Genomic DNA, 13,384 nt, shown 5'->3' with positions numbered 1-13,384 from the left:
AAGAAATTATTTAATGGTTAACGCTATTAATAAAAAATTCACGCCAGTGTGAATAACTAAAAAAATGTCTGAATTCCAGTTTAATGTAATTTTCTCACATCTTACTCACATATTTTAAAAATTACATTTATTGCTAAAAATACGTCCTTACAACTGACTCGAAATAATTTAAAACTGCAAGTGATATAAATAACAAGAGAGCTAATAATAAAATTGCAAAACAAATTGATATTAAAACTGTTGTCATTGTGTCTGGGCCTATATCACCTTAAAAAATTAATTTTGTATAAATTAGATTTTTATTAACATCATTTTTATATTAATACATATAGGGCTGCAACCCCTTTTTTATTTTTAAACTGAGTAAGCCATTTGTTGTAAAAATAATAGGTTAGTGCCTGTTCTAATTATAATATTACTTTACATTGAGGCATGGTAATATAAAGTTAAATGAATAATTTAGTTCTTGGGCTTTGCGGTTATAACCAAACAATAAAACTGATAAAAACCTATTTAATATTCTGTTTTCGAAATATAAAAAACTTTAATATTTATTCTTTAAAAATCCCGACTAATTTTTTTTTTTGACTAAGAATTTTGTTAAGTTAATTTTACTAATTTACAAATCACATTTAAATCAATGCGTTTAACTGTTAACTACCTTGAAATTCTTCATCAAACGAAGTATTATCTGCGTCGTATCTCCCAGGCTTAATAATCTTTTCTCCGATTTTATTACTAAAACAAAAGTTGAAACCTTTATTTTTATTCTAAGATAATTTTTTTGGTACATCCTTACAATATTCTAAACTAACTTTATTTTTGGCAATTAAATGGGTAACATAGACATTTATTTAAAATAAATAGGGGCCCCATAAAAATTTAAATTCGTCGGGTTTTTGGTCATTTTTTTCTGGCCGGGTGTGTGGCACATGCTTAAAATTCTTAACAAATATTTCGCCCCATTCAAACTACACTAAACCACTTTTAAATCGCTGAAGACCAATACCAACATACGTGAAAATATCGGATTTTAAACACTTGAGAAGTGCGTATTTTGCTATTAACCTATCCATAATTCCCATTCACTTTCCATTGTTCCGTACCTACCTAAGTATGATCGACTAAAGTAGAAGTTTTAAATTGTATTTGACCGAGTTTATGTTTAAACTATACGTTAATAAGTGCCCTAAATAATTTGTACCAACTACTGTAATATTTTTTTGTCATTTAAATTTTTTTCGGTAAAAAAGCTTTACAATATTTAAGCTTATAGTTTTTGTGAACGTGATATAAACTTATACCAGAAAACAAGTATAAAAACAACATATTACGTGTGTAAGGATATTGTCATATTTTTTGTGAATGAAATTGGATTATGACTTATAAGTTTTGTATGAAATGATGACGTACTATTATTCATGAATTTCATTTTTTAAGATTTGAGAAAGGTGTTTCCACACATTTTTATTTAAATTAAAAAAAAGTGGTGCCTTTAAATTAATTTTTCGCATTTATATCAACTGGTAGTACAGCATTGTGTAGGTTATTTGCATGTAAGGACCTGTTCTTTGTTACAACTACATAACATATCCTATGACTAATTACCATAGTATTTTACCCCAGATATCATATTACCTCTAATTGTTAAACGTTACTTTACAAAAGCCCCATATATTTGGTACATTTGATTTTTAGAATTATTTGGCTAACTTTGTTTGTAAATTATTTGGCTTTTAAAATTATATTCCATTTGTGAACAATAATTAATTTATCACGTAAATGCTCGTGGTTGTAAATATTTTGGAAGGTCAGTTGTCCCCTTGTAATAATCACATGATATTGTATGACTAAGCATTTAATTATGAACCGTTACATAACCGCAAAAGTGCATAACAACAAATAAGTAAACATTTGATACAACATTTTTTTACATAAGAATCTGCATAATAATATATAAATAACAGTAAATTTAACAAAATTGGTCGTAAGGTAAAAAATTGTGTGAATTTTAAGCTTATAAGAATTTTAAGCTAAATCAACTTATATAAATATATTTCCATTTTACAAAGTAAACTTGATTGTAAACAACACATAAAATAATAAAAAAAACACTTTATATAGCAATAGGAATATATACACCCTTGCAATAACAATTGTACAGCAAAACTAAATATATATTAAAAAATGTAACACACACCGTACAGGTTATATAAGTGCAAGTAATTAATTTTTGGAACTCATTTTTTATTATTGAAGCATAATATTTTTTGTGTTGGGTAGTAATAATGATGTAGCACCACCTAACATGAAAACAGCACATACTGTTAAAATTGGAACACTACAATTGGCATCAATAAAAATCCCGAACAAAACATTGCCCAATATTGAAGCGATACGAGATAGAGCTGTCAAAAAACCAGAGGCAGAAGCCCTGACTGAAGTCTCGTACATTTCAGGGGTTACAACATCAATTGCATTCCAAACTAGGGTACTAACTGCATTGAATACAGCAGACATGATGATGACTTGCATTTTGTTTTGGACCAACCAGAAGAACAACACGCTGAGTCCAGATGAAAACATTCCAAAGATGAGAAGACGTTTTCCACCGATTTTATCAATTATAAGGATTGTTAAAATATTGGCTGGCAACTGGGCAGCTGCTCCGATAAAAACATCTCGAAAAGCATCAGTGTCTGAACCATTAGTTTGATTATGAGGCTTTATGCTTTTATTTACACCCTGGCATGGGGATCCATCATACAGCTCAACTCTGGACATTAAAGTAGGCAACCACATTGTTATCCCATATCCGCCAAAAGCAATGCAAAAGTAAACCACCATTAAACTAAAGGAGTTTCTCTTGCTACGTGAAGTGGATCCAAAAACTGTTTTTATTTGTTGGACTATATTATGACCAATTGATACGAAAAGTGTTATGCATGCTCTGAAACATTTTAGAGGCCTGCAAGCTAGCCATATTCTTTTGGTCCCAGTTGCATGAGGTTGACTATTTCTTCTTGAAGGAATTTGATAACTAGATTCATTGTTATCCATGATAATCTTTTTATAAGGAAAGGCACGGTTCTTTTTTCTGTGGTTCAAGTTGTAGATATTCCTAAGAACAGTTAGAGCTTCATTCGTTTTACCCTTAATCATTAAAAATTTTGGACTTTCCGGCATAAAGTAGAAAAACAAGGCAGAAGACAAACTTGGAATAGCGCAGATCAAAATAAACAATCTCCATGGATCTTGGTATGGTGAATAAGGTGCAAGATTCATCGATGCTGGAAGCACCGCCCATGCAAGTCCAGCAGCAATCACATTTCCAGTCATCCAAGAAGTGGCAAGTGCACTGATCATGGCTCCTCTTTTCTCATTTGGCTGAAACTCGCTGAAATATGAAAAACAAACAGGTAGTGACCCACCAGCTCCTATCCCGCTAATAAACCTCATAACCAAAAGAACCCAATATGTTTGCGAAAAAGCTGACATAGCACCGAATACTCCATTTAGTGTTAGAGAAAATATAACAACTTGTCTTCTGCCCCAGCTGTCAGCAAGTGAGCCCCATAAATACCCTCCTATCATCATACCCAAAAATAACACATATGTTAACCAGGCTACATTGTTTGAACTTAGATTAAGAGAAAGATGGATTTGTTCCATTGTAAACGAAACGCACATTATCTCGATAGCATCGCTTGCATTTGCCCAACCACATTGCATAAGCAATAAAAAGTGCCACCACCCGAAACCAACAGCCTTAAAGACTTCATCATACGTTCCACTGCCTTCGTTATCGTTGTCATCAGAGTGAACGACTTCGTTTATTAACAGATTTGTTTCAGAGTTGTTGTCAAAATTTTCTTCGTTTACATAAACGTTTGAGTTTGGTTCGTTTGAGCGTTTCGAATTCATTTTAAACCTTATTTGCATGTCTTGCAAACAGTTTTATTTAGAACTTATGTTAGATACATTAAACCCAAGCAAAAAACGGAAGTAAGATTTCCTTACCTCGCTTCCTCTCTTTCTTTTAGATAACCCGCGAATACGTCATCAAGGGGGTTTGTTTGTGTATCTTTGCAACGTTCCTTGTCCACCAGCTGGCACTAAATCCATTGTTTACATTTCGGTTATCCTCAGTTTTAAAAAAATGCCAATAATTTTGTACTTGTAACTTTTAAGTTTACCCAATTTGGTAATTTATTGTTATAAATTCACTTACCTGAACAAATTTAGAACACGCTGGGTTTCTAATTTTATCCAATCGTTTCGCCATTATTTTGTTTTCAAAGAGGAATTGTCGAAACGTAGCACTTTCCAATCCAACAATTTGTTTGCTGGCCTGTCCATACAACTTTTCAACAGTCTGATAAACAGTTTGATTTTCTTCTAAGATCTCACTTGCTTTTACTTTTAATTCCTGTACCATGACTTTAAGATTTACCACTTTGTCTTCCGGTGAAAGTTTAATTATTTGCTCCAAAGATGGAGTAAGGGATTCGAAAATAAAATGAAGCTCTGAATCAATTGCTCGGAGCGAGTTAATGCTTTCTTTCATTTTAAGATCACCATGATCTTTTTCTTTTGCTTGCTTGTTTTTGACTTTCTCAATTTTGGTTTTCTACAGTAGATTTAAAAAAATACAACAATCATTGCTTTAACAAGCAGCCATAAAGGTAAATTGTATTAACTGTACATAATTGAGTCTTCTATCTTTTGTATGAAAAGCCGTATTATGATTTACAGTTTACTATTGCGTAAAATTTCACATTAATACTCCCTAACCAATACATTCTAAACAGTTAAACCAAAAAATCACGCGATTAAGAACACGTGATAGAGATAAGGGGTAACAGATGGGCAATAGGTGTAAACACGTGACTAGAAATTGATAGCAACTTTAACGTAAACAACAAGATGGCGAATTCGTTACATAACTAAACTAGCACAATAAAAGCTGGCGTTTGAACAAAACATTGCAAAAAATACTAAACAATCTTACCATTTTTAATTCCTGGTGAGTAACAATCTAATCTTCGTTTTTTGTAAATTTTTTTACACAAAATACTACATTTTTTTACAGAAAAAACATTTATGTTTTTAAAAAATTATGACATCACAATACTGTAACGTAAGATGCCTGATAGTCTCTTGTAAAAGAGCTGTATTAATGGTTTTTTATTGCGAATATTACGTACAGTCGTCCACTAACTCGTATCACGAATACTTTTTACAAATATATTCGGAAACAGTTAAATCTATACATCACGCGATTAAGATAAAAGGTAACATATCGGCAATAGGTGTAAACACGTGATTATAAATTGATAGCATCTTTGACGTAAACAACAGGATAGCGATTTCGTTACAATACTCTTTGGGTCATTTACAAAGAAATTTGGGTCATTTATTAAGTAAAGTTAACACGTTTGTAAGCATGTAAAAACAATAAGTAATATATAAAAATTATAAAAATGGATACTATTTTTAAATGTTTACCATAAGACCAGATTACCCAGCTTTTTTACTAATGTGGTCTTAATTTCAAAAAAAGTTTAAACTACAAAAATGCTCTGGTGTAGCATCTTGTGGTAAAAAATTATAATAAAAAATTAAAACAAAATTTCTGTGCGTTTAAAGTTAAGATATAAATTATGTTCAAAATAAAATTTTGCAAAAAGCACCATACTTAAAAAAGTTTTTAACAGTTGTTACGATAAAGACATGTGTTTTTCTTGTTTTTCTTTTTTTAAATCTTAGTTAAATCGATACGAATCAAATAAAATGATATTTTTTCAATTTATATTTTATGCTTTTTTTCAGTAAAACAGTCGTAACTTTTTATATATTAATATTTCAAAAATATGTTAAGTAGGCTGCTGCGGTTTTAGCGGTGAGCTTAAAACTTGATTTAAATTTTTTTTTAATTTGTCCTTCAATGCTGATATTCATGCTTACGTTTTATTTAATGATTATCTAAACTTAGTTCCATTTAATGTACATTTTATCTATGTGATCCGTATTATATCCGTTGAATATTTGATCCACCTAATAAACTCGACCCATTTAATCCACTCGATCCGTTCGATCCGACGAATCCTTAAAACACGCTATTCGTAAAAGATTGATTAACGGAGACTTTTATCTGTTTATACACGAGCATTTTTCATTAATTAATCCGTTAAATTACAAAATTAAATATGGACGTGGTGCTTGCTGTTAAAAAATATGTTTCTAAGATGATAGAAGACAGTGGCGAGGGGATGAAAGTGTTAATCATGGACAAAGAAACGACTGGAATTGTAAGCATGGTGTACGCAAAATCTGAAATTCTACAGAAAGAAGTTTATTTGTTTGAAAACATCGATTCCATGCAGCAAGAAAATATGAACCATCTAAAAGTTATTGTTTTTGTTCGTCCAACAAGGGAAAACATCCAGCTTTTGTGCAAGGAGTTTAAACAACCCCGTTACGGAAAATATTTTTTGTACTTCAGTCATGTGATTAGCAAAAGTGATGTCAAAATTTTGGCCGAAAGCGACGAGCATGAGTGTGTGTGTGATGTTAATGAATATTTTGCTGATTTTTACCCAGTTGATACACACCATTTCACATTAAACTTGCAAAATTGTGCACGCAGAATGTTATGGAATCCTGACGATTTAACAAGATCTTGCCATGGCCTCACTTCTGTTTTACTGTCCCTCAAAAAATGTCCCATGATTCGTTACCAAGGCAATTCGGAAATGAGTCGCCAGTTAGCTGATAGCGTCAAGTTGCTTATTTCAAGGGAGGCATCGCTTTTTGATTTTAGACGTTCTGATTCGACCCCAATTTTGTTAATTATAGATCGAAGAGATGATCCTATCACACCCTTGTTGAATCAGTGGACATACCAAGCCATGGCACATGAGTTGTTGGGTATAAACAAGGGTCGTGTTGATCTATCAGGTGTCCAAGGAGTAAACAAAGATCTAAAAGAAGTTGTGCTTTCTCCTTTACATGATCAATATTATCGTGATAACTTGTACAAAAATTTTGGCGAAATTGGGTCCAGTATAAAAGAGTTGATGGAGAAATATCAAGCAAAAACAAAAAGTCAACAGAAGGTTGATTCGATATCAGATATGAAGGCATTTGTTGAAAATTATCCTGAGTTCAAGAAAATGTCTGGGACCGTTGCAAAACATGTAACTGTGGTTGGAGAATTATCTCGCATTGTTGCCAGCAAAAACTTGTTGGAAATCTCAGAGTTAGAACAAGACATTGCTTGTCAAAATGACCATTCCAACGCAATTCAAAGGGTGAGAAAATTACTAAAACAACCGAATATAAACAGTTTGGAAGCATTGCGATTGGTCGCTTTATATTCACTGCGTTATGATTCTCATCCTAATAATGCAACAACATCGCTTATAGAATTACTTCATAATCGAGATGCAAAAAAGATTATATCATCCATGTTGAAGTATGGAAAAGAAGGTGCTAGGCCCACCAATGAAGGCCCTACTGGTGCTATGTCGCACATAAAAAACAAGTTTTTTAAAGGATTAAAAGGTGTTGAAAATGTATACACTCAGCACGAACCTAAGCTTAAGAACACTCTTGATCTAATGTTTAAAGGGCGTTTACCTGAATCTCAATTTCCCTATGCAGGTTCATCAGTGATGCAGAATAGACCAACAGATGTGATTGTGTTTATGGTCGGTGGTACAACTTATGAAGAGGTCGCATGTGTTGATGCGTTAAACTCGACAAACACTAGCTGGCGTATTGTGCTTGGCGGCACGGCGATTCATAATTGTTTAACTTTTATTGACGAAGTTATGACGACAACTGGGTCTCCAAATATGTAAAAATTTTAAAAACGAAACAATTCATGTATTCTATTATGTTGGTTTTAGGGCAAAAGGATATAACACACAGGAAGAATTAAATTTAATACTTAATTCAGCATTTTTAATAGAATAGTGGAAACTAAGTAGAATTTGTTTTATTTATTAGTACATATTTCTTTTTTCCTGTTTTTGTTTTAAAAAAATTATTTAAACATTAGACAACATTTTTTTAAAGCTATTGTTAATAAATTTTAATTCCTGTACTTTGTATTGTAAAATATTGTGTAAGTAGAGTTTTATAGAATGATTCATTAATGAAAGTTATTCACCAACCAATTACCTAAATAATATTACCCATTCTTAGTCAACTGATGCCAGCAATTGCTAATTTACTATTATTTTTTTACTCTTAATAAATATTATTTAAAAGATTTTTTTGTTGTGTAATGTTAAATGCTACATTGTTTAAAACCCAATATTGTTTGCATCCTTATTTTTTAAATATAAACATTATAGATATTATGTGTATAATTTTTAATGTTGTTTAAATGTATTGTGCAATAGTTGCTAAAAAACAGCTGTCTAAAATCTTATATTATTTTAATTACAGATTTACTAGAATTAATTTTGTTTTTAAATATTAAAAAATGAACTCCAACGGAGCCCCGTTAAAACCATGGGAAATAAATCGGGGTCAATCCCCTGGAAACTTCGGGACTTTAAGATCTTCTTCTGAGTTACCCAACAGTGACTCTAGAATTCCACCCCCGGTACCTGTCAGACCTTCAGAACAGGTAAATTATTGTTTTTATTTCTTATTATGAGGTTAAACTTTAAGATGTTCTTAAATAAATAAAATTGATTTTTTTAGTTGTTAAAATAATATTTTTTGTTTTTCCATAAACATTAATTAGTTTGGTAGTGTTATGTTAATATGTTGTTTTTAAACGGTGGTTAGTTTAACAAAACAAGTTAATACATTTATTATTTGTTTAAAATACTTTATTTTTTTAGCCTATATTATGGTATGTCTGGTATAATTTTTAGTTTAATGTTTTTTTGTAAGTTTTTTGAATTTGTTTAGATGGCGACAAGTTCTTACCAACCATCCATGTACGGAATGGGAGGAAGTTATGGGGGTTATGGTTCTAGTTATATGGGAATGGGTGAGTGAATAATAATAATAAACAAATTTAAGTTTAAAGGTTTCATATCCAGGTGTGATAAAAATTATTAAAAACTTTAAAAGGTCTTATATTTTAAAATTTTTAAAAGTTATATAATCTTATTTTTTTCTTACATTACTAATAATTTTATTAATTTATATTTTTCAATACGCATTTTAATATATATAAGTCAACAAAAATAAAATTATAAACAAAACTTAATTTGGTCCCATTTTTAGGTGGTTATGGAAGTATGTATGGTGGGGGTATGTATGGAAATTCATACAGGGGTTATGGTCAACCAATGAATGGGGGTTTTACCCAACAAGCAGAAGATAGCACAAGGCAGGCTTTTCAATCTGTGGAGAGCATAGTCAGGGCCTTTACTTCAGTAAGATAATAGTTAAACTACTTGATCTAACTTTATTAATTTTTTCTTTTTTCGACATATTCACTAACAAACCAACATTGTTTTTAGGTTTCACAAATGCTTGAATCTACATTTGGTGCAGTGTATAGTTCGTTTCGGGCAGTGTTAGATGTTGCAGACCACTTCTCAAGAGTCAAAGCCACATTTACAGACATTCTTTCTTCAATAGCTGTATTTAGGTAACAAATTGTTGATATTTAATATCTGTAATTTAAGTATTATTGATTTTTAAACTCAGGTTATGTTTGGTCCATTGCTTTTAATATATTCAGCATATCTTTTTTTTACACGATATCCCGTTGTTGTAGGTTGTTTAAAATAATATATAAAAGAGCATTGTCAGCATTAAGAATGGGAGAATGTGATGATGCTTGGGATAATGTTGCAAGTCAGTCTGATGGTTCCGTAAGTAAAAAACACTTTTTTTGTTTCAAAATCTTATGTTTTTAACATATAAATTTTTTTCTTTTCTAGAAAAAAATGTCGCCTTCGCAAAAAAAATCCTGGCCGATATTGTTGTTTGCGGCAGTTGTTATTGGGGGCCCTTATCTCATTTGGAGACTTTTAAAAGGGGTTAGCAGCCAAAAGTAAGCCCTGACACATTTTAAATTTAACACATATTTAAATTTATATAAAAAAGCATTGTCTTATTGTGAATTTTATTTATTTCACCAGAGAAACAAACTTAAACTGGGTGAATGGAGATGGAGATCATGTTTTAGCAAGATCAGAGTTTGATTTTCAGAGACAAAGTGATCAAGAATTAACTTTTAAAGCTGGAGACACAATAGTTTTAGCACCAAGAGGTAAATAGCATTTTTTCCACTTGAAAATAATTTGACTTTTTTATGGTGATAATTTTAACCCTACTATCCTATTAGAATTACAACCAAACATCAAAGGTTGGTTAATCGGCACCACAGATGGTAAAACAACTGGCTATCTACCAGCAAACCATGTTAAAATTCTCGGATTAAGAAAAGGGAGACTTAATCGTCCTCCCACACCCCCTCAGCAACCACCCACACTTTCTTCAACCCCTTCAACCCCCATTTCAAGCAAAAATCACCCAAAAGAACAAAATTCCTCAAATGTTGCAGTTATAAATGAAGAGGTAAAATTATTTTATCAAATATTAAAAATAAGGGAATTAACATGTTTCTGTTATTAATAGTATTACTTAAACTTAAGTTAATTAATAAACATCTTGTTATTTTTATTATTATATTATAAACACAATGAATTAATTTGACATAATTAAATTTATTGCACTTTGGTGTTTAAAATTACTCTAATATTGGCAACAAATACATAACTGCAATAAAAAGGCAGATTTGAAATATGTTTACAAGAAAGTTCATTTTTTCGAAAATAATTTTTTTACAAAGTTCAATTTATATTTTTTAGTGGAAGAATATTCATGGTGAACAAGACAAAAATGTTTGTGAACAAAAGTCGTAACAGGTACAAGATTTGTACTGTTTTTTCACCTCACCCTTACAACTTTTTTTTTAAATCTGATTATTTGTTCTACAGCACTGCAGTTCACCAATTTTCCACAATTTCTCATTTTAAATTATCAGTTATCAGAAAAATACTTAGTTGGCTTACTATTCAGTTATTTTTAAAACCCAAAGCTATGACAGTTGGTAATTTTTTTAAACCCAACGAATGGGGCTGTAAAATCCTTGTTTTCTTGTCATTGTTGCATTTTTATATAATTTGTGCTTAATTTTATTTTAAAACATGAATGTGACCTGACCAATCGCTAACTGCGACCATACTAGGCAAAACGGGGTGGCATTTTATGTCAACTGCCGAAACTTCTTCATTTGTTTGTGCAAACGGAATCGTTCTTAAATAGTTGCCGTTGTTATGTTTGTAACAGACCAAGGTTCCATTTGAACTTCCTGAGTAAACATATTTTCCATCGTTTGAAATGTCGAAACTGACTGGATATTCGTTAACCTACAGATTATAAAAAAATAGGTTTTAAAAACAAATTCTTGTTAAATTAATATTAATGTGTTATATGTCTACATTTTCTAATGTACAAAGAAATACTAGATCATCGCTTTTAATTTAAAAATATTAAATCAATTTAATTATTATAAATAGCCTATTGTCATTTCATATTAATCATATAATTATTGTAAAATATGATTATATAGTGCAATAAATTACCATGTGATTTTGAAACCGAACAAATTTGTTTAGTTTGAACGGTTTATGTGTACTAAATCGAGCAATATAGTTGCCTGTTGTTTGTGCTAATATAGTTGAACCACTTTGGTGGACTTTAACGCAAGGACAAGTGTAGCGCTCCTGTAAAAACAAGATTTAATTGAAAATATTTTAAAAATCATAATTATATTTTTTGTCTTTTACTTACATGAAATATTTGACTTGATAATTTGGCTCCCGTTTTAAGATCCCAAACAATTAAATTATTTTCTGCCGACTGTCTGCTAACTTCGTCTGTACTCGACACAAAACTTGTGCCATGTTGAAGAAAATCAAACGATAAAACTTTTCCGCATCTTATTTTGTAAGTGACGACTTTCTAGAAATGCGAGTTTTTAGTGAATAGGCCTATTTATAAATATGTTTTATATCAAAATTCTAGTAAAACTATACCGACCTCTCCTGTCCTTATATCATAGGAAGCTAAAAATGCATTATCCCCTCCTATTAGAATTAAATTATCGTCATCTTTCCACCATTTTACTGTTGTAGGATGGCATTCCACTTTAATTCTGAACATAAATTAAGGTAAAACTGGTTTAATTTTGCCCCCAAAAAATTGTCAACAAAATATATAATAAATTGTTACTTGTTTATTATTTTTCCATTGCTGAGAAAATCATAAATATTTATATTCCCGTCAAAATTACAGGTAACCAAATTAGAACTTGTCCGAGACCAATCACAAAATCTAGTTACTGCATTTTCTTCTATTGTGTAAACGGGTCTAAAATTATTAACATTTGGTTTAATTTTTTTATTTTAATTGGAAAAATAATATTTTGGGTCAGTTACATAAAAAACAAAAAAACGTTTGCAAAAGTCTAAAATAAATGTAGGAGCACACTATTCTTACTGACGTTATTTCTTTATGTTTCATAACATCATGCAATTTGAATGAATTTCCACATGTGGCAGATAACAAATGACTATATTTCTTGCACCACTGAACACACCAAACAGGAGAGTTTGAAACAGTAATTTTTTTCCACGGTTTTCTAAAAAATCACAAAATATTAACAAATCTTTGTTCTTATTTCTAATAAAACAGCTAAACAACAGACCAGTTAGAAAGTTGTGCAAATCTTTGGTAAATGAAATTGTGTAACAATTAAAAAATATGGAAGTAAACACCTATAAAACCATTAAGGCGATTACAGAAAGTTTATTTACCTTGGCAAAATGCTGTCACCCGTCCGGTCTTGATATTCTAGAACAGTTTCGTCAGTCAGAAATAATTCCTTTAGGTCCACATTAATGTTTTGTTTTTCACTTACTTTTGTGTTATTTTGTGAAATATTTTGCTGTTTGATTTGTTTTCGTTTCTCGTATTTAGTGACATAGGGCCGTATTTTCTTTGCCGGGGGTGGTTCCATTTTATTTTACAAACTATAAACAAAACAAAAACGTAAACAAAAACACAAGAGGTTATCGCTGTTTTGTGACCACCTTCTTTTATGCCACAGCTGTGAAACATGTGCCACAAAAACGTTTTTCAACAAAGCATGGCGTAGTTAATTTAAAAAGGTGCTACCAAAAGACATTTATGTTTTTTGACTTAAGCTATTTCAGCATAAAACAATTATTCAAGGTTTTATGAACTTGTTGGTTAGGGATTAAAGTTATTGATTTTTTGGGGAATTAAATTTCCTTGCCATTTCTTTACATTATTGATTCGTAGTGATTAAATGTCCCAA

The 13,384-nt window shown here is 30.9% G+C and overlaps 4 protein-coding genes across 4 annotated transcripts; 2 read left to right on the top strand and 2 right to left on the bottom strand.

Moving 5' to 3' along the window:
* Positions 1-1,846: 1,846 nt before the first annotated feature.
* LOC145754553 (synaptic vesicle glycoprotein 2C-like) lies at positions 1,847-4,060 on the bottom strand. The gene has a single exon (XM_082570626.1). The coding sequence runs from the start codon at positions 3,940-3,942 to the stop codon at positions 2,251-2,253; it is 1,692 nt and encodes a 563-aa protein (XP_082426752.1). The 5' UTR covers positions 3,943-4,060; the 3' UTR covers positions 1,847-2,250.
* Positions 4,061-6,153: 2,093 nt separating this feature from the next.
* On the top strand, positions 6,154-8,416 carry LOC145754554 (vacuolar protein sorting-associated protein 45-like). The gene has a single exon (XM_082570627.1). The coding sequence runs from the start codon at positions 6,210-6,212 to the stop codon at positions 7,863-7,865; it is 1,656 nt and encodes a 551-aa protein (XP_082426753.1). The 5' UTR covers positions 6,154-6,209; the 3' UTR covers positions 7,866-8,416.
* A 48-nt stretch (positions 8,417-8,464) lies between these two features.
* LOC145754556 (peroxisomal membrane protein PEX13-like) lies at positions 8,465-11,636 on the top strand. The gene is made up of 10 exons (XM_082570630.1): positions 8,465-8,641; positions 8,932-9,013; positions 9,253-9,404; positions 9,492-9,622; positions 9,752-9,848; positions 9,918-10,030; positions 10,119-10,249; positions 10,325-10,557; positions 10,851-10,907; positions 10,980-11,636. Exons 1-9 carry the CDS (start codon positions 8,495-8,497, stop codon positions 10,902-10,904), a joined length of 1,140 nt encoding a protein of 379 aa, XP_082426756.1. The 5' UTR covers positions 8,465-8,494; the 3' UTR covers positions 10,905-10,907; positions 10,980-11,636.
* LOC145754555 (WD repeat-containing protein 25-like) lies at positions 11,112-13,065 on the bottom strand. Its single transcript, XM_082570628.1, has 7 exons — positions 12,861-13,065; positions 12,548-12,685; positions 12,277-12,414; positions 12,085-12,199; positions 11,836-12,006; positions 11,628-11,768; positions 11,112-11,411 (listed from the first exon to the last, which is right to left on the bottom strand). Exons 1-7 carry the CDS (start codon positions 13,061-13,063, stop codon positions 11,178-11,180), a joined length of 1,140 nt encoding a protein of 379 aa, XP_082426754.1. The 5' UTR covers positions 13,064-13,065; the 3' UTR covers positions 11,112-11,177.
* Positions 13,066-13,384: the final 319 nt, after the last annotated feature.

Source organism: Corella eumyota, chromosome 6, assembly GCF_963082875.1.
Source record: "Corella eumyota chromosome 6, kaCorEumy4.1, whole genome shotgun sequence".
Classification (NCBI taxonomy): domain Eukaryota; kingdom Metazoa; phylum Chordata; class Ascidiacea; order Phlebobranchia; family Corellidae; genus Corella; species Corella eumyota.
Note: the sequence above shows the minus strand (reverse complement) of the source record. Positions and strands in the feature narration are given on the sequence as shown.